This window comes from Morone saxatilis, unplaced genomic scaffold (assembly GCF_004916995.1).
Source record: "Morone saxatilis isolate NCDOM2014 unplaced genomic scaffold, NCSU_SB_2.0 Contig15, whole genome shotgun sequence".
Lineage (NCBI taxonomy): Eukaryota > Metazoa > Chordata > Actinopteri > Moronidae > Morone > Morone saxatilis.
In genome coordinates this window covers 21,737,844-21,758,140 of record NW_023339707.1, presented here as the reverse complement: position 1 = coordinate 21,758,140, position 20,297 = coordinate 21,737,844, and the positions used below count along the sequence as shown (strand labels likewise).

Sequence of the window (20,297 nt, the reverse complement as noted above, 5' to 3'; positions counted from 1 at the left end):
AGACTTTGCAGTCTTCTTCACACATTCTCACACACATTGCTGTGTCTCACTGCTGTACTCAGCCCATGCCCTGGGGCGCTCTCTTCATGACCAATCAGAAAGATACAGGAAGCTGTGTCCAGCAACACTCCCCACAACTCACATAAACTGAAATGACTGAGAAATCATCCTCGGACATGTGAACGGAGCAAAGGCTGAAAAGGGAAAGCAAAAAGTGTGGAAATCTACAGGCTGAAGAATCTTACAAGAGCGTGCCAGTGGTAAGGTACAGATCACTTATTAAAATAATTTAACAGGATAGCTTGGTTTTTAATTTTTTTGTATAATTATTATAGTTCTTGAGATGTAATGTAAGATTAATACATTACAAATACGATACAAAAAAGAAAGTAAGATGAAGAGAAGACAAATTATCATAGGTCTGTCCTATAGATTTTATGAGCAGTTTTTGATTTATACAGATAATTTTACATCACAAGTGTTTAAAATTTCAAGACAAAGCAAGTCATACTCTAAATATGTTGAAGGTATTTATTGCTTCTTATTGTTTATAACTGAATTAACTGATAAGGTAAGGAAGTAACTATCACCATGTGCGCAGGAGGTACATGTGTTAGAATGATGCTGACAAACTGGAGGGTTGTTGTTTTTTTTGTTGTTGCAAGGTTTAGGTTTTAATGCTTTTGCTCATGTCTGCCTCACCTTCTGCCCCAATCCTCATTTGACCATGGGGTCAAACGAATAAAAGATGTCTCCCTCTCTGTCATTGCTAACTGGCCAGGAAGGAAAAGGTGTGTGTGTGTGTGTGTGTGTGTGTGTGCCACCAGACAGGCACAACAAAGACAGTTGGCAAAGTACACATTCCTTGGGCGTAGATGTGTTGCAGGAAATCCCACTCCCATTCCCGGAGGATCTAAATAGAAACATTCGCACACACAAATAAATATAGAAAGAAAAGAGAAAGAAACACAGAGACATAGACAGAAACAACACACAAACATTATTAGTTTACTTTACTTTTTTAAGTAAATGTTTTAAAATTTTTTGCATTAACATACATCACTAAAACTTACATTGATATAGTTTTCTACACTTATCAGGACTCTTAAATGTAGCGATTCCTACATAAAAAGGAAATAAATTGACTTTATTTATATTAAAGTAATAAAATATTTATTATATTTATTTTCTAAATCTCTAAAACTGAAAACTGTTTTAGGTTTTATGTGTAAATTTGAGGCTTACATGAATTTCCTTTCCACTTGATAAACATTGCAGGGTATTTGTGTTCTCAATAGAGGGCAGCATTTATTTTCAAAAAAAATATGAAGTGAAGCTTTATGCAACAACGTCTCCTGGAACTTGTGTGTCAATCAAGAGTTCAAGGTGTCAGCAGCCTAGATTTAATCTCTCCTGTGAGGTGGATCTTTTTGATGGTCACAGCTGTACAAAATGCTCTGAACCTAAAACAAGGTCATGCAACAATGTGGCAGCATTAATGAGCTTATATTTCAATCCCAGGGCCACAAAGCAATTACCATCCTTGAATTTTCTGGCTTTATTGTTCAGAAATCAATCCTGAGATTAGCCCCATCCAGTGTAGATTAGCCTTGTAGAAAGCAGTTTGGTCCTTTAGTTTCACTTTGGTCTTTTATATTTTGGTACAAAAATGCCATTAATCTATCAAAAAAGTCTCTTTTTCTCAGTGATTTGCACAGCAGACATTACTGGGACAATCACAACAGTCACTTTGTCAGATACCATCACACAGACTGTAGCAATGTGCTCTTTCTTATCAGCTAATCTATCGTGTTGACATTTCCTTAGGAGGTCATAAGAAGCAAAACTGGATTCCTTCATTGTGAGCATTCTTAATTTGGCATCTTAGAGTCCCTGTGAGGCATTTTGAAGAAACAGAGAGGCACACAAGTTTAGCCAGAGCACAGAAAACTTATCGGCCAAGTTTTAAAACAGTATTTTCTGTTTTTTTGAGTCCTCGCTTACTTTAAAAACTGGCTTTTGGACAGTTGTGACTGGAGGATCCTCATGACTCCACAGAGGTCTAAACTTGGTAAGAAGTTGCTGTTTTTTTCCCCCTCGAAACTGTATAAGATATGCCTCACAGTAGCTTCAAAGTTCAGGGAGTGCAATGAACCGTTTGTTATGCATTATAGATGAAGGGGTGCTGTGATTCAAAGTGAATGGAGTTCTTTCTGTAGGCTCACGTTCACTCACCACATACACTAATGGAGAAGGGCTCCAAGAAAGAAGTAGTAATATCTAAAACAGAGGTAACATACAGGAGCAACAGGTGCTATAACTTATTGCACACAAGAGGCAGTTGCCCTCCTACATCTTTCCAGTTGGAAGAGCAACCAAATCAGAGCATTGGAAGTAGGACAGATTTCATGTTCTTGTGTGTGGAAAACCATGGCAAACTGACTCAGGCTTTGAGGTCAGTACAGGAAGGGCAGCCCTGCACTGGAACAATAGCTGGGATTTAAACAAGTCTTGCATAACATGCCCAGCCTGCGGGACACAGTTGACCATGATCCAGTTATAACTGGAGGTGCATGGGAAGTCAAGTTAAATAGAGGAACCCCTTGTCCTTGTTTGTCAGTCTGTAGATTTTTTGCTGTACTTTGACTTATTACGAGCAACAGTACATTCCTGTGTTTCTTTCTTGCCTCTTCAAGAAAGTAATTATTACTGTTTCTCTGTATTTCACACAGCCACAAGCCATCCTCACTATGGAGAACTTGGTCAAATCCATCTGTTCTCCAACAAGACGTTGTACACCAGAGATGGGGGAAGTAAGTCATCTGCCTTTATCGTAAAACACAAACAAAGTCAATAATATAACACTGAACCACACACACACAAGTCTGAACCAGAGACAGAGGCTATATAGAGAGATACATTCACAGCTAAACATCCCATCTGCTGCTGCAATATACAGCATTATGAGTTTTATGAATCCATAAACCAGTAATGGGTATGTAACAGTTTAACACCTGCACAAAGGACAAACACCTGTCATTAAACTGAGAACAAGAACTGAACAAAACTACTGATGAGAGACATCGAGTGCTGTTCTCCAACCTTAGCCGCTTTCTGCCCTTGAAAGAGTTTATCTGTAAGTCCATGTGCCTACAGACCCGGTTGAGCCAAACAGCTGGACACCCTGATAAGTGTGTACGCAGAGTTCTGTGGCTCATGTGGGCTGCTCTCACTGAACTACTGCACTGAACAAACTAGACCACACAGTGCCTGCATGGTATGCCTCCTTTAATGACCTTGACCCAGTCTGTTGAACCTGCAGTGTCAGGTGAACAGCTCAACAGGTAGTTTGTCGTGTTTGTGTGCTTTGTTGATATTTTCATCACAGGGATGTGCTTCAGGTTAAGCCCAGGATACATACTGATGGTCATTTTGTCTATTTGGGGATTATGTTTACCACCTTAAAGTTACACGTCCAGGTTTTGTCACCTTTAAGTAATTTCCCCCTGGGATTATTAAAATATTTCTGATTCTGATTCTGATTCTTTAAACGTTGCTTCTACTATTAATAAAATCTGGATGAAACAGACACATAAAAAATGAAGTGACATTTTATAAACTATAGGACAAAATACATGCCTACTTGCCTACACACAGAGAGAGTGCAAAGATGTCAAGTTAAATAAATCACACGCCATTAATTAGGCAATAAAAATGCCTGAGGAGGCCGTCTGTCGGATGCCACCGTGTAGTTCCTAGCCAAAGCCCAAAGAGCGCACACACGCAACTCATCAGTGCGCCTGTGCTGCGAGGGATGGCTGAGCACTACACACCCCGTCCTCACCGAGGCACAGACGCCTAGCGAGGTAACTCGTCTTGGTTCGGATGCAGGGACGACGTACAGAATCCAGCATGGATCTTGGGCGACAAAATGCGGAGTCCTGAGCTGACACTGAGGCTGGGTAGTGTCGTCGCTGTACAGTAACGAGCGGGTCGATCTACTGCGCCGCGAATAATGTCTGGAGGTGCTCCAGCTGAGTCCGTATGCAGATCTTCTGACTGGGAAAGTTGTTTGTCGGTTGTTTTGATCTGAGACAAGATGCATCTGTTTCGGAGTCACAATTACCAAGTGTTCCCGGACCGGTACTCAGTGGAAACACCGACCATACGAGGCATCAGCTGGGTATGCTGCTTTAATGTTTACTTGGGAGAAATAACTGCGGAGTAGCTCATGGAACACAGACAGGGAATGGTATACTGTATGTGGGCACACAAAAATGATCAGGAGAGGAGAGTGATGATGATACTCCACCATTATTTTTATTTTATTATCAGTGGTGGTAGAAATACTCTACTACTACTACTTTTTAGTAGTAGTAGTAGTAGTAGAAGTAGTAGTAAAAGTATCACCACAACAGTGTAAAAACAAGTAAAAGTCATGTGTTCTAAATATTAATTAGTACATAGTATTAGGATCTAAATATACTTTATGTACTAAAAGTAAAATTACTTATTATGTAGGATGGGCCATTTCAGAGTAATATATATTATATCACTAGATTATACATTCATGTGCAGCATTACTAGTTTTTATAACTTAATATACTGCCACATAGCTCAATTTTGAGATTTATATTGAAATAAGTGCATGTATGCCTACCCCAGAATAGTACAGTATTTGAGTAGATGTATATTTGTACATTTACACTCCACCACTGATATTGATCACCATCGTCATCATCTTCATCAGCACACACCCCATTACTACCACTGTCTTGTATTGTTTTATGCCTATGATAGTGATTTTGCAAATCTTTATTACAAACTTCAGGATGTCACTTCCTTTCTGTAAATGTCTTGAAGCTGATGAAAAGCTACTATAATTCTAATTAGTTGTAAATTGTGATCTACGTCTGACACGTGGTGGCTTAATAGTCCTAAAAGCCCTAGTTTTTGTCAAAGTGACAACCACCCTGCAGCCTTCGAGGGAATTGCATCCAATACATTTTGTGGTAAAACGAGGCAAAAAGTCTGGAGTTGCAAGAGAGGTGGAGTTGTAGGAACATAGTTTGTCAAAGAGCAGGTGAAATGTGTTTATGTAACAATGGGGTTTAGTTAACCTCACTTCCTCTCATCTCCACTATGACACAGTTCAGGTCCCTAAAACAGCAGTTTGCAGATATGTCAAGATTGCTTCCAGTGGACTGAAGCAGATTTCTCTATTGTTTTAGCAGCTAGGGTGTGGGGATACAAGAAGGTAACAAAGCACAAGTTTTTTTTGTTTTTTAAATCAAACTCAGGTTATAAATAGTGTATTGTTTATTGTTCACTTTCACCGTAACACCCCTGCTCAGTTTACAGAAGAGTTTGTAGAAGAATGCAAAGGGGAGTTTTTTGTTTCCAGGTCACAGGAAGACACAGAACAGTTATGAGGCTCTTAGGTTCTAAATTTACTTGACTTTTAAGCATCAAGGGGTCCAAAACAACTGTAAATCTCCACAGACTAAATTCTGAACTTCCTGCTGCTACCAGCCAAATATCAACATCATAGTTTACATAAAGCAGCTCAAAAGGTTAAACTACAATAAGCAGTAAATAACTAACGATTATGTTTTGAATCTGGCATGCCGGTTTGACTCCTGACAACATAACATGCTACACATATCCTCAAATGTCACAGGAGTTATTAAGATTGTTGTCACAGCATCAAGTTAGTTTATTCAGGTTATCTTACACATGATAAATTACACAAGATTCACACACAAGTGTAACGTTAAAGTTGACGTCATATTAATAGCACCCTCATCATAGAATGAATAAATGAATTGACTTGACATTGTACATATGATTATCTTTTCTTTGGAAACATTGTTTGTTGTTTGTTGAACATTGTCCAGCTACATTTTATAATTTCATGCTAGATTTAATATTAATCAAAGCTTCCGATAGTTGCAGAGTTAAATCTTTCCCAAAATAGTGTCCAGTATTACTGTTCACTGAGGTGTGATATTCACAAAGAGTGCAATTTAACTGGCACTCAGGCATTTGCTAATTCCTTGTCTGAGCACATGCTTGAAAATACCTCTAACAGGGTCAAAACTGAGCTAATTTTGCTGTCATCATTAGAAGATGGCAGGGCATCGTCTCGCTGTCATTGTTGCTCTTGCATACCAGTACTGAGGCATAGAGACAAAGCAGAACAAAATACCTCACATGCATAAAGTGTCCCGTCTACAGACCTGGAAGGACTCAGGTTAATCCACATTTTTTGTTTACTCAGGGGGCACATATGTCATTTTGGTTGTAACGCATATGTACAATGGCTTTATGAAGTCATAATTCAGTCAGAAATACTTGAGTGAATAAGTAAAAAAATTATCACGTTTTTCTAAGCTCTTAACAGACTTGCAGTGAAAGCTAATCAGTTTCTTTTTTTTATGAGTGTGTTAAAACAGTTGGCAATGCCATCTAGGCTATGATCATGTGACACATGAAATGCACCCATATCCCTTTTAGTACATTTTCCCTTGTAACATGAGCAACCAAATGTTGAGATAAAGTCATATAGTTTTCCTTCATTTTGAGACATATTGCACTAACTACCCACAAGCAACCAGATCTGGAGAGGAATATTTGATCTTAGTAATTGCTTTCATATATCTGAATTAAGTTGCCTTGGGAATACGGGTAGATAATGGTAGCAACAAGGGGATCATAAAAACATCAAAACCAATCCAGAAAGAGGAAATACAACTTAGGCCAAAGTACAGACATGGGAATGTTGAATATTTGTACATGGCAGCAAGTTTAAGTTAGGGCTGGTCTGACTCTAGTAAGTGCAGAGAGCAAGGGAGTCTCCAGAAGAAAACGGATGATTAATATTTATATATGTGTATCTATATTTACATGGTTAAGATTTTCAAAAGCCTTTTCATATGAAAGTCCGTGGTTAAAAGCAACCTTTTCACTTAACAAAATGCATGGCATCAGGCTATGTACTTTCCTTTGCTGATGTCTATGCACGCTTTCCTCCCACTTCATTACACACACTTTACACCCACCCACATCAGGTTGGAGACAATGGCAACACACAGGGCAGGTTGAGATAATGTATTTGTGTTGACCTTCATCCCAATGAAAAGAAAATAATTTTGTCTATCTGGACTGTTCAGCTTAGTCATATGTGTTTATTTGGTGCAATGGCAGCGAGATTATCATCAGCGACCAGTCCTGCTAGTTCCTGTGGAATGTCGCTTGAAAGCTAGCAAGTTATCTGCTTTATTTCTGAGGCTTTAGATATGCAGAAATGGCTCAGTGTTAGTAACGCCTCTCTTTCTGTTTCTCTTAGACTCCACTGCCAGAGGCCCTGAATTCAAAGGACACTATGAAGCAGGTGTGTATGCCAGAGATGGTGAGCTATGCTTTGGTACATCACCTCCCCACAGCCAAGAGTAATCCAATGTTCTCACTGGTGTTTTTAAACTCCTGCTGAACATAAGGAGAGAGGGGATGACACGCAGCAAAGGCTCCGTACATGGGTTGCCAGCTCTACCAACTGAGCTAACCGGGCGCCCGCATCTCAACCTCTTAATGTGTTAGCTGACCACAGTATTTGACATTGGTTGGCATACCCCTTGATTGTCTTTAAACTGTCACAAGCCCAGTGACAGTTTCTCTCCTGGTGGTTTTGAGCTATACTGACCTCTGCCATCATCCAGAGTTGCAGTGCTTGCATCCTCTCAAACTGCTGAACTTGTTCTTTTGTTGTTATAATATCCTGCATTACTATTCAAGCGAGTCTTAAAAAACACATTCCTAGCAGGACAAGCAGTCACAAGGAGTCTAAAGGGCACTCCAGGACCCACAGTTAATTGACCCTCCCCACCCTCCCCGGTCCCTACCTCACCCAGCCCAGGCCCCTCACACTGCTTTATCTCAGCTTCTTCGACAGCATGCCAAGGAGAGCACCTTTAAAACATTGATAACGAGAGTTTGACATGGAAAGTGAATCCACTTTGGGTTCAGTGATCTCCCCCAAGGCAGAAGAAGCAGACATAGCGAGAGAGAGAGACAGCCTCTTTTAACCCCAAAGAATTAATGCCTGTGCATTTCACTGGAGAGAGAAGATAGAGAGGATCGAGTAATCGTGTCTACAGGAGGCGGGTGTTGCTAACCTCTTGGAGCTTTGTTTGGTTGCTTAGCAAATGTTGGCTCCACATTCTAAAAGTCACTAATGAGCATCATGCATTCTGATAACACTGCACAAGATGGATTGTTTTTAATAACCTAGCTTTCCTCTTTAAAGATAAATACACTAAAGTAGAATTCACATAGTTGATCATAAGCTTAATAGCTGCTGATCATTGTTCACATTAAAAAATAAATTTTTCATGTTGACGACTAAATTACCTAATCAGAGGCCTGGAAAAACATTGCACCCATATCCATCATTTATTACAGGATGGAAATGTTGCCGTCTGAAGTGTGGTCTGTATTTTTCTCACGCAGGCAGAGGGGAAAAGTCAGGTGTCTCCAGTCTAAGGAGATGCATTAAGCTCTTTCTCAACTCACACAGTGTTCATCTGTAGCTGCTTCTCACACAACACAGCCCACCAAGGTCACTGAAACAGAGAAATGTCTCGCCTACTGAGGAGACATACAGTGGATAACTGTACTCATCATCATTCCACCCCACAAGACAAATGCCTGAATCAAAACCACATAGTACATACACTTCAAAAGCTTATGACTAACACTTTAGGCCAGGACCAGATTGAAGTTAAAGAAAATAATACACAGACTAGATGATGTGATTGTGTTGTGATAAAGACAATTACAACCTTCCTCCAAGCAAATGACTGTGTTTGCTTCTGTAAGATAGTAAGCATATGCCCTACTTAAGAGTGTTTGAGCAAACTGTACAGGCTGTAGAGCAGCTGTTCTGTAGCTAGCTCTGCAAAGAAAAAGTGGATGTTGTAATTTAGGATCATAGGTAAAGATCATATAAGTTTGACAGTTCAAGCATATGAATAGGATTGTTATGCTTTACATTAGTAGTCTTAAGGCACTTTTGAAAGATAGGCTCTTGATTCTAAAATGAATGAAATGAAAATCAGCAGCACAATGGACCACAGTCATAAAATGGGTTATTACTGCCTGTCCAAACCTTACAAAAGGCCCATACATCAATGTTGGTCACTGCACACTAGCTGAGTGTGTATTGTACTTGGGAAAGGTGTTTGCTCTGTAATTCTACTCAGTTGGAACAATTACCTACGGGTTATAGTTCCTTGATAACATGGTTAGGTGGCCTACATACAGACAATAAACAGCACATTGTCCACCACAGACAGCCAGCACTGAAGTGAATTAATGAAATAGAAAAAGCTTCATTTTTCTGAATGTTTACATGATAGTCAGGTTTAGCAGTGAGGGTTAGGCCCACTCGGTGAAATATGGCTTTTGATATTGTTTTTATAAGGACTGGGTTAGGTCATGGAAAATTGCCTAATCAAGAAAATAAGTTTTGGAGCTGACATGCCTGAGAATGTGACTATGGGAGTCTTGGGGGAAAATGGGCCCCAGGGAATACTGGTGACCTCTAGACAACATAACTCCAGTGGGGCACAGCAGACGCCTTGGGGCACATTTACTTAGTTGATGTCAGGTCTGGGAACAGGCCGATGTGGAGATGATAGGTTGTGTGTGTGCACTGCATAGTGTTACCCACAGTAGTCCGTTATAGTTATACATTATAATTAGCAGTCCAGTGTGAACTTGGATCTAACAAGCATGTGTCATGGCCCCCAGTCCAGGTGAAAGAGCAAAGGTGGTGTCATCAAGGCACAGGGTCAGTGGCAAGCGTTTGTACATCCTGAATGAGTTTAATGGCACTGGCTTCCTTACATTGCCACTCAATTTAAAGAGAATATAGGAAATGGTCATTGTTGGGTTCTGTGTGGATCCTAAGACCACCACCACCACCACCAAAACAATATTGCCTTGAGGAAAATCCGAAGAACAAACAGGCAACCGTCTGAGTTACTCGTGGAATCACAAGACTGGGTGCAGGAGATGGGAGCGGGGGAGTCTAACAGGGAGTAGCAAAATAATGATCTACTTTTGTCACTCATTAAAAAGCAAATATTGTTGGATGGTAGTTTGATCCAATCTGCTTTAGAAATAGAACAGCATACTGTAAAGCGTAAAAAGGCTTGAAATAGGACAGGCGCATTACAGCCACAAACAAAGCACATTGGTGTTACATAAGCCTTGCTTCTGCATCAGTGGCTGAGAGGTTTTGCACCCCTGTCTGCGGTCTTTTTAGGCTTTAGACTAGACCAGAGTGAGTTGCGTGTATGTGTGTCTGGGGGTGGGAGTGAGGGGGGAAAGAATTGAGAGTGCTTCAAAGGAAATACATTGAGGGTGGTCGGAAAGTGAAAGTTTGTTGTCGCTGCGTGCCGACCAGAGAGTGAGTTGTAGAGGCTGGGAACTCAGCGAGAGTGGGAGTTTAACATAGCCATTTTTAACACATTCTCACCTCCCTGCAACCTACACACACCACGTTATACTCCAACGCCAACAGAAATTTCCATGCACGCTGTTGATTTACAGTACTTGCCATCACACATAATCTCCATGCTAAGGTGAAATAAACTTGTGTCTTTCACACACACATGCACGCACACACACACTTGTTTCTTTTGCAAATGCTTGTCTGCTGCCAACACACAAGTCGGCTGCTTCAGTAAACAAGACCGCCTGTGTTACACATCCTCCTCTTTCATGTATACACAGCCCTCTCTCACTCTTTCTCAGCCTGTTTCATCGCATCATAAAAGGGAACACAACTCACATTAACCATTAATCTATGAAAGAAAGACACTAATAGTTCAACTGCTAAATCTGTTTTTTTATGTTTATGAAGTTTCTTTCAGATCGCGTCATGAAGGCAGCGAGGTCAGTGTATAGTGTTATGATCGAGAGGAACCCTGGTCTGATCCGAGATAGAAAGTATCACCTCAAAACATACAGGTACCCACACTGGTGGAGGGATTTCTTCCATGTTAGAAATGTGACAATCGGTGCGAATGACATGCCAATTCACATATTTTTACCTTTCTCTCACAGACAATGTTGTTCTGGTAAGGAACTTGTTGATTGGCTGTTGAAACAAAATGAATGCCTGCAATCAAGAAGCCAGGCAGTAGGAATGTGGCAGGTCTTGGTGGACGAAGGAATCCTTGTTCATGGTAAGAACTAAGGAGCTGAAGAAAAATGTACAAATCCATTTTTGCATGAATGTACATCACACCAGACAGTTTTACATACCAACCTTTGGCCAGCATCTAAAATTAAGGGCACATTAGCATACAATTTGGGCGAGCTCATGCTTTGGTATGCACTATAGAAGTATGTGGAATAATTGCACAAGAAATCCTGTCATATTCTGGTATTCTGATGATTCTAATGTATCAGGCTGCACTTGAGAATTTTCGACAATTGCTTGAGTAGCTTGAAATCTGGTGACTGAGCCTGCCAGGGCATATGTTTTACAATGTGTTCTCACTCAGTCAAGTGTTCACTAACCACTTATGCTATTTGGACGGCCTTCTGTCTTGCTCAGAAGAGACCACTCCAATCAGAGTATAAATGCTTCATCATCAATGGAAGGCGATCACTTGGAATAGATTTGCACTTATTTCCATTTATCTTGCCATTTGGGAGTTTTGTAAAGTAACCACGTGACAACTAAATTTTCCTTAAGGTCATCTACTCACGTATTTCCTTTTCTTACTACCTCATTTTTATGTAATCGCTGTATCTCTAAAGCCCTTTCAAAAATTTGGGTCTCAATAATGTTTTCCCTCCTCTGTGTTCTGCATCAATCCAGTGAAACATGAGTTGAACTTCCATGACAAGGACACCCAGTTCTACCGCTTCCAGGACTCTGAGTGTGGCCTGAACCACATAACAAATGAGAAGGACTCGGAGGATGAGCTGCAGGAGGGTCTGTCACTGCTGTCTCAGCTGGGTCCCGATGCTCTGCTCACTATGATTCTACGTAAAGGGTCAGTATGTAAAGCCTTTATAGATCTATTACACAGAAAAACCTGTTGTATATGCAGTATTAACTAGTAAGTAAGGCCATTTTCATACTGATCACATGTGACGGTCCCATACAACCTTTCAAAGGAGCCAGGACAGTCGGATTTCATCATCAAGCTATCAAGCTTGCATCTTTCAGATTTTAAGTGCATCTGTGGTTAATTACACCTGTTGTCTCTACTGCTCTGTGTTCAGCCCCAGTCAGAGGAGTGCTGAGGATCTGGAGGTCATCTATGAGGAGCTGCTCCATGTCAAGGCTGCAGCTCATCTCTCCACCTCTGTGAGTCACTATTACTCCCTGCTCTGTGCTTATGATTAAAGCCCCTATATGTAGATTTTTTTATGTGATTATAGCATCTTATAAATTCAGGCAGAGGTTTTTGTGTGTAGAAAAGTCATATATATACTATCAAGGCTTATATTCCTCCTGCATAAACAGAACTATCCATAAAACTCTTTATATTGTATGCTAAATAAAGAACATTTTGCTAGACATTTAAAATAACAGTTGTCCCTTAATGATTCTACCATATTTGTTCATTGGTGATAATAATAGTTTATCAACCAACCCATGCATCCAGTTTCCTATTATTGTTGAACTACTTTGACCAAAGAACCATTAGGGTAACAATGAAACAATAAAAACAGGAGTTATCACTGCAGTTCAGTCTCATTTCTTGCCTTGTTGTTCCTGTAGGTGCGTAAGGAGCTGGCAGCAGTGCTGGTCTTCGAATCACATGCCAAGGCCGGAACAGTCTGTGAGTGTGACAGCTTTGCTGACTTACACACAGTTTCATTGTGTAGTTGGACCACACTGTAGTACGCTGATGTAGCGATGTGCATAAATGCTCTTTTAACATCCTCTTCTACACAACACGCTTTTCAGTTATATTATCTCTGCCAAAAAATGGCAGGAATATTCAAACGTCCTGATGTCATGATTGATTCATTACCTCAGTGGAGGGAATCAGGTCATCGTCTGTCTTTTTTTGCTCTACTCATCCCGTCTCTGCCTATCTAGTCTTAAATATGAAAGTCATACATACATAATAAAGCCCATTGTATTCAAGAGGTTTGTAATGTGATCTTCATGCAATGCATGATGGTTAAGCCGTGTAAATAAAATATGTTTGTGTCTTTTTTTGTGATGTAGTGTTCAGTCAGGGGGACAAAGGCACATCTTGGTACATCATCTGGAAAGGCTCTGTTAATGTGATCACACATGGCAAGGTAAATCCATTAAGTGGTTGCAAAAATAATAATAAATCTCAGAATTGTCACTCATGTAATGCCAGTATAATGTAATGCTGAAAGTACTGTCTTCATACAGGGCCTGGTGACTACATTACATGAGGGTGAGGACTTTGGGCAGCTAGCTTTGCTGAATGATGCACCTCGTGCTGCCACCATCATCTTGAGAGAAGACAACTGCCACTTCCTCCGTGTTGATAAACAGGACTTTATACGCATCCTTAAGGTGTGTCTGAGTCACTAATAATTATTGTTGCCATGCATTTAAGGCCATATGTGACTTTTTAAAAACTGCAGGTGTATTTCTCTGTGTGCAACACAAAGTCAGATTTAACTGGGTTGTCATCCATGTCTGTTTTTCTTGTTCTTTAGGATGTTGAAGCTAATACAGTACGACTTGAAGAGCATGGGAAAACTGTGCTGGTGTTGGAGAAGAGCACCGACTGGGCCGAGCAGGGAGGAGCAGGAAACAGCAGCAAGTGAGAAACTCTGACGCACTCACCTCTGAGACAATAAAACAGTCACTTCACAAGCAGGTTTATAATCATTAGGACATTACCTGGGTGTGCACAGATATTGTATCAGGCCAAAACACAAACACTATTGGTCATTATAACACGATGACGGACAAGTACACAAATCTTTTTGTCAAACGTGGTTAAGATCGTATTAATGGACTGTTATCTACCAGCCAGAAAAGAAATGGACTTCAACCCTGCCTTGTTGAATGACTTGTTATCAGCCTTGAAGTGTTTTAGCAAACATAAAAGTTAATTAACATGACGCTGACCTCCCCTTTCAGTCATACTTACCTTATCTCTCTCCTTACTTGCTCGCCTCCACACACTACAACCATCTTCTCATGTTCTGTCCACTCTACCAAACAACCAATATTTATTATCTGAAGAGCCCAACCAATATTACATTTCTGGACCTAATGCCTAATAAAGAGTCTTCAAAATGTAGTAAGAGTTGTGATGTTGATACAGTATGTACTGGAAGGCACGGTATTTTATAGTTCAACATTAAACATATGATCTGCAAGATATGCTACTGCCAACTCGCCAAGTGTTGTAAACACCAGGACAGGAGTCTGCAGGACAAACTATGCAGTGGTTGCGTCAAATGTTTTATTCTGGTTCTTCTTTTTTTTTCGGGGGGGGGGGGCAGTCAGATAAGACATTTTCTCATAATTTATTTTTTTCATTTAATGGTTTATTTAGCAGATACAGTGCATGCTATGTCACCTGCAGTTTGTGTTTAGTGCTAATGAGCACATGTTATCATGCAAACACACTAAACTAATACGTGTTAGCACCAGCTGTGCCTAAGTACAGTCTCACAGAGCCCTAGTAGCTCAGTCTTGATCATCTGTGTTCCCTGGACAGATGGTACACAGTCACCCTTAAAATATATGTAAATTAGGAGTTACTCAAATAACATATAAGCATGCACTATAATAATTATATATTATAATAACTGTATCATTATACTACATTATCAGGCACTAACTAAATACACAAATGAAGAAGCACATGCATTCATGCAGGGCGATACAAAAGATTTCCTTTCATGTTAGGAAAAATGATCTGTTCTTTTTCTGTCTCTTTTCTGTCATGCTCTGTGCAGGTACACAGTTATGTCAGGAACACCTGAGAAAGTCCTGGAGCACCTACTGGAAACAGTAAAGTTGGACTCTAATGGAAATGATGCTATAGGTGGGAGCCTGCTGGCATCTTCTTGCCTTTTTTACTAAGTCATTCAAGATGATCAGAATTAGTCAGCTAGTTTGTTAACTGTGTGTTGTTGTGATGTTGTTGTCTCCATGCAGGTCCCTGTGTGACTGACTTTCTCCTTACCCACAAAGTCTTCATGCCCTCCAGCCAGCTATGTCCCGCACTACAGCACCAATATCCTGTTATGGTCAATAATAATACATATAGTAATACATAGTGATGATGCTGATGATAAGGCTAATGTCTACTGCCACTGCAAGTGCTACTGCCTCGGCTTCTTATGATGATGATGATGATTATGATGCATTTAACTGCCGAATGTAAATTATATTCTGCTGACGCACAATGTCTCATAATTGTCTCTGATTCTTTGTTCGTAAAGCTTTTTATGTTTGCCCCTTAACCATCATTGCACCTACCAGGCAGAGCTCTCTGAGGGTTCGGATCAGGAGAAAGCGTCCTACATTCTCACAAAAAAGCAGAAGGTAGTGAAGCTGATTGGCCAATGGGTGGCACTGTATGGTCTCTTGCTGAAAGAGGACCCCATTGCTTTGGACTTTCTGGAGGTGAGATTGCAGGCTCAATTTAATTTATAAAAAAAATGCGTATTGGAATATTTCCATTGCTTTTTAATAATATGAATCAATAATTATGTTAATGCTTTTTCGAATTCCATGTTGCTGAAACAGAGGTTGAAGAAGGAGGTGGCAGGTGATTTTCGTCTGTCCAGCATGCTGAAAGAACAATTTAGGGAAAGGAGGAGAACAAAAGTGTAAATTGTCTAAATTATCTTATTACATCTGCTATTTCTAAAGTCATAAATATTTCAGCATGCTGTCTAACACTGTTTTTCATATTTTAATATCTTTTTCAGATTGGAAAATGGATATCAGTCACTGAGCAGGGTAAGCGTCTTCTCATATTTTTTACATTTGCGGATGACAGCTGGCTGCAGAATATTCATATCAGAGATACATTTTAATAAGAAAACAGTTTGAATGTCATGCTGCTGTCATTTGTCAGTTTAATGTCACTGACTTGCTGAGTCACTCCGATGCTATCAACAGAACCAGCAATTTGATTGGTTTTCAAACTGTGAGGAGCCAGTGGGGAGGTTACAACCAATCAGAGCACAAGATAAAGGTGAGTAAACAAATAAATCAGTCCAATCAGTGATACTGTATATGTATCACAGATGTACATCAATGAACTTAACTAGTTTTGATATATATTTAACTACAATATGTTGCAAAATAGATGAGTTGCATCACATGAGCTCATGTATCTGTGGGTGTTGTTTATGAGTAACATATCACCACGCATCATTGCTCAATTATCAAATCAGCATATCTTGACATTTTGGCTTCTGTCCCTTCTCACTGCAGTGCTGTATGAGATCTACAGGCCGGACAACAAACCTCTCACTCTGATGCTCCCAGTGAACTCATCTGTACAGGATGTGATGTCAGCAATAGTCAAACCTGGCGGTGATCATGTCCTGGTCAAAATGAACTCCACAGGAGGTGGGACTCAGATATTGATGACACATCTTATGCATAGATATTTTCATTTAAATTTCCAATTCCTTCTAGAATAACGCCAGAGCTGCAAATGCACGCCATTTCCAAGCTAGCCTGAGTCATGTTCATTGATTTTCTGCCGTTCTTTGTCAGTTCATTATGCTGAAAATGAGTTTTTGATATATTAAATGCAAACAGAAAGAGCTCAGTTAAAGCTGGATGCTACTGCAGTCTACACAGCCCTGGGACTCAACGAGAGACTGTTCATCTGCACAAGCAGCCAAGTGGAACAACTGGTGAGGAATGGGGTGCCCTCCACATAATTTCTTTTGTAAATTAAAAGAGGAAATGTCATCACTCCAGACTTATTTTTATTATGGTCCTTGTTTATTATGTTGCATACAGTTGAGTTTGAGTCAAAGCCCAGAAAGCCATCAATAATTCCCTATCTGTTCATTTAGATTCTCTCTCTGTCCCTTTCTCTTAGACGCCCCTGAAGGAGCAGCAGGGTCCAGAGCGAGGGACAACTGACATCCTTGAACAGATGGGCTCTAAAGACATCGCCAATGAACTTACCAATTATGACTGGGAACTGTTCACTGCCATGCATGAGGTAACTCAGCAGACATGACAATTTTAACATTTGACAACAACATCGAAACTGATTGATACAGAACAAAGAGGAAATTGCTTATTTCCTTTTCAAATGCTTCATGATGGCAAAGATCCAGCAGTCTATCATGCAAGCAAAACCAAAGCTGAAACTGTCATTCCTCATTTCAACAAAGGACTGAGTATCTATTTGATAAAACATGTTTCTGAGTCAGACTTCTGGGTGCTTTTTATCTGACAGCCATCGGGCTCTCTGGTACAGCACTTCCTGCATGCTTCACATGTTTCTGAAACAAATCACATTTCTTAAGTAACCTGTAAAAACTGACCTTCTTTTTGATTTCCAGATTTATTTTTCAGACTGTGTAATTAATGTCAGTGGTTGTGACTCACTGTCCCTGTCTGTCTAGGTGGAGCTTGTCTACTACATTTTCGGACGTCATAAATTCCCAGGCGCCATCACAGCTAACCTGGAGCGGCTTGTGCGTCGCTTCAATGAGGTGCAGCACTGGGTGGTGACTGAGCTGTGCCTCTGTGAAGACCTGGTGAAACGAGCCATTCTGCTCAAGAAGTTCATAAAGATTGCTGCAGTGTAAGAGTTTGTTATATATAACAGTAGCCATGTTTTGATTGTAATGTGCAGTAGGTCAGCCAGTCCATTCGGTCCAGACTGAAATATCTCAACATCTTTTGGATGTATTGCCATGAAATTTTGTACAAACATTCATGGTCCCTTAATGATTAATGAATCTGGCACTAACATGAGGTTGACATCATTTTTTGGGAAATGTCTCAAGAAATTGGATGGATTGCCATGAAATGTGGCACAGACATTCATATTCCCTTCAGGATGTATTTGACTTTTCATACAGTGCCACCATCTGGTCAAAATTTTGTCCAACACTTAAGTTTATAACCAAATACCTGGAAAATGAATGACATCCCATCAGCCTCTGCTGTACTTTGTGTTTAGTGCTAATAAGCAAATGTTAGCGTGCTACTCTGTTGTGTTGACCATGGGACCATGTTAGCATTTTTCTCAGCCGCACACACTGTAGACTATGAGTCTCATAGTCTTGATGGCATACAATATTTTTAAAACCCGCAAATAAAAAATCACTTTAAGAACCACACTTTGACAGTCTGTAACCTAATTGTTTATGATCATATGTCCTCTCTGTCACAGATTAAAGGAGCAGAAGAATCTCAATTCATTCTTCGCTGTGATGTTCGGTTTGAGCAACAGCGCAGTACACAGGCTTTACAAGACCTGGGAGGTGAGAAAACCCTGAATGCACCAGTAATGATGATAATCTATGGTGTCACCATTTACTAAAGAATTACATTGTAAATAATATATGTATGTTTGTCTATTGCAGAGAATCCCCAGCAAGACAAAAAGAATTTACTGTGCTTATGAGAGGTTGATGGTAAGTCACACTGTATTCTTTTATTCAATTTTATAAATGTTCCAAAAGTCTTCATGCACTGTTTAGTTCATCAATTATGTGTATTAACATAATAGAATTTTCCTCCTGTTAGGATCCCTCACGCAACCACAGGGCCTACAGACTTGCTGTGGCCAAACTCAGTCCTCCCTACATCCCCTTCATGCCTCTGCTGCTCAAAGGTACCAGATACGAGCAGTGTGTGGCATGTATTGCATGAGATGTGTACGAGTAATTAATTCATCCATCTATGACATGTTTTCTGTTCCTTTCTATTCCCAGACATGACATTCATCAATGATGGAAATCCAAACTATGTAGAAAAATTGGTCAATTTTGAGAAGCTGGTAAGATACATGTTGCTCTGCTTGATTATTCTACTCACAAATCTTGCCCTCAGTATAAGATTGATTTAAAATGTTTCCTTTTTCTCCCATTTTCAAAGCGCATGATTGCCAAGACAGTGAAAATTGTACGAGGGTGCAGAAGTCAGCCTTATGGTAAATGGTCCAGTTGAGCTTGTCTTAATAGCAGACTCATACCACTGGCACGAGTACATAACTTGCTATGAATCACGCATCTATCAGGTAATTAAACTTCTATTTCCCTTCTGCAGTGCCGTCATCTCCACAGAGGGGCCTGGCAGATCGGATGTTTCTGGAAGGGCCTGCTACTCGGATATCTACATGTGAGCTACATCTACCATATCATTAACTGTTGTGTCCAGTTATAATTCCTGTTCTTTTCACATTAGTCCTTTTGAAATTCCACATTCACACGGCAAAACTAAAACATATGATTTACCAATACAAACACTTAAATATGCTTAAAATATTTTTTTCTTCTCATCCAGGCTCAGAGCTATCCCTCCCTCTGCGGAGTCCGAGTAACATCCGACAATACATTCAGAACCTGAAGGTGATCGACAATCAGCGCAAACTCACACAGCTCTCAAGAACATTAGAATGCTAGGACATCGACCTGAAAATGTACAAAGACTGAAAACTGTAGCATAAATCCAAACCAGAGAACGGATTGTAGCTGGATGAACAAAACCTTCACACTCGCCTAAATAAGATGGACTTCTGGTGTGAGGTGTTGAGTATATTCACTCTTATTCATGGAGCATGGACATTTAAGGATACGTTTTCTACGCAGCACAGCATCAAGAGTGAAAATGTGCTCTGTGCATAGGAATGACCTCTGATGCTGAACCAGAGAATCTGATTCTGTGTCCATGGGACTTATCCAAAAAGCCTTACAGCACGCTGGTGTATAGGCCTACATACCTGTGCCACAGTGGAAACTGATCTCCTCACAATGTTACAATATGTACAGTTAAGCAAAGTGTGTCTGTCTTTGGTGTCCAAATTCATTTTTCTGTCTGTGGAAGAATCTGTACAAAAGGGCCATAGGAACACATACTACAGATATTTACCATAGGTAATCAATCACTTTAGGTCAGTTTTTGTGCACTAGTATTTTCACATTAAAACTAATATATTGTATCGGAAATTTTTTTGGCCAAGGCCACTAACTGACATGCATATGGTTTCATACACTGTTGTTTTCTAAATAAATTATTTTCTCAATTATGTGTATTCAATGAAATCACAAACATT

General features: G+C 40.1%; 1 protein-coding gene across 3 annotated transcripts; it reads left to right on the top strand.

The window, feature by feature from the left end:
* The first annotated feature begins 79 nt into the window (after window positions 1-79).
* rapgef3 (Rap guanine nucleotide exchange factor (GEF) 3) lies at window positions 80-20,267 on the top strand. 3 transcript variants are annotated; one of them, XM_035656145.1, is made up of 28 exons: window positions 80-260; window positions 2,733-2,813; window positions 7,349-7,393; window positions 10,928-11,034; window positions 11,131-11,252; window positions 11,894-12,071; window positions 12,304-12,388; window positions 12,806-12,866; window positions 13,262-13,338; window positions 13,439-13,585; window positions 13,732-13,838; window positions 14,989-15,077; window positions 15,191-15,269; window positions 15,511-15,661; window positions 15,785-15,867; window positions 15,970-16,000; window positions 16,163-16,238; window positions 16,481-16,618; window positions 16,814-16,911; window positions 17,103-17,228; window positions 17,638-17,819; window positions 18,414-18,504; window positions 18,607-18,657; window positions 18,770-18,857; window positions 18,958-19,022; window positions 19,121-19,175; window positions 19,292-19,363; window positions 19,529-20,267. In XM_035656145.1, exons 2-28 carry the CDS (start codon window positions 2,751-2,753, stop codon window positions 19,645-19,647), a joined length of 2,586 nt encoding a protein of 861 aa, XP_035512038.1. In that variant the 5' UTR covers window positions 80-260; window positions 2,733-2,750; the 3' UTR covers window positions 19,648-20,267. The 3 variants fall into 3 exon arrangements, with proteins under 3 accessions (XP_035512038.1, XP_035512037.1, XP_035512036.1); XM_035656144.1 differs by having other exon boundaries at window positions 80-265; XM_035656143.1 differs by lacking the exons at window positions 80-260; window positions 2,733-2,813 and adding an exon at window positions 3,747-4,183.
* The last annotated feature ends 30 nt before the right edge of the window (window positions 20,268-20,297 follow it).

Excerpts from the sequence above, each read along its gene's own strand:
- rapgef3 (XM_035656143.1), top strand. The coding sequence starts at position 4,100 with ATGCATCTGTTTCGGAGTCACAATTACCAAGTGTTCCCGGACCGGTAC. Across the intron at positions 11,035-11,130 it reads TATCACCTCAAAACATACAG|ACAATGTTGTTCTGGTAAGG; the intron begins GTACCCACACTG and ends TTTCTCTCACAG. Across the intron at positions 17,820-18,413 it reads TTCATAAAGATTGCTGCAGT|ATTAAAGGAGCAGAAGAATC; the intron begins GTAAGAGTTTGT and ends TCTCTGTCACAG.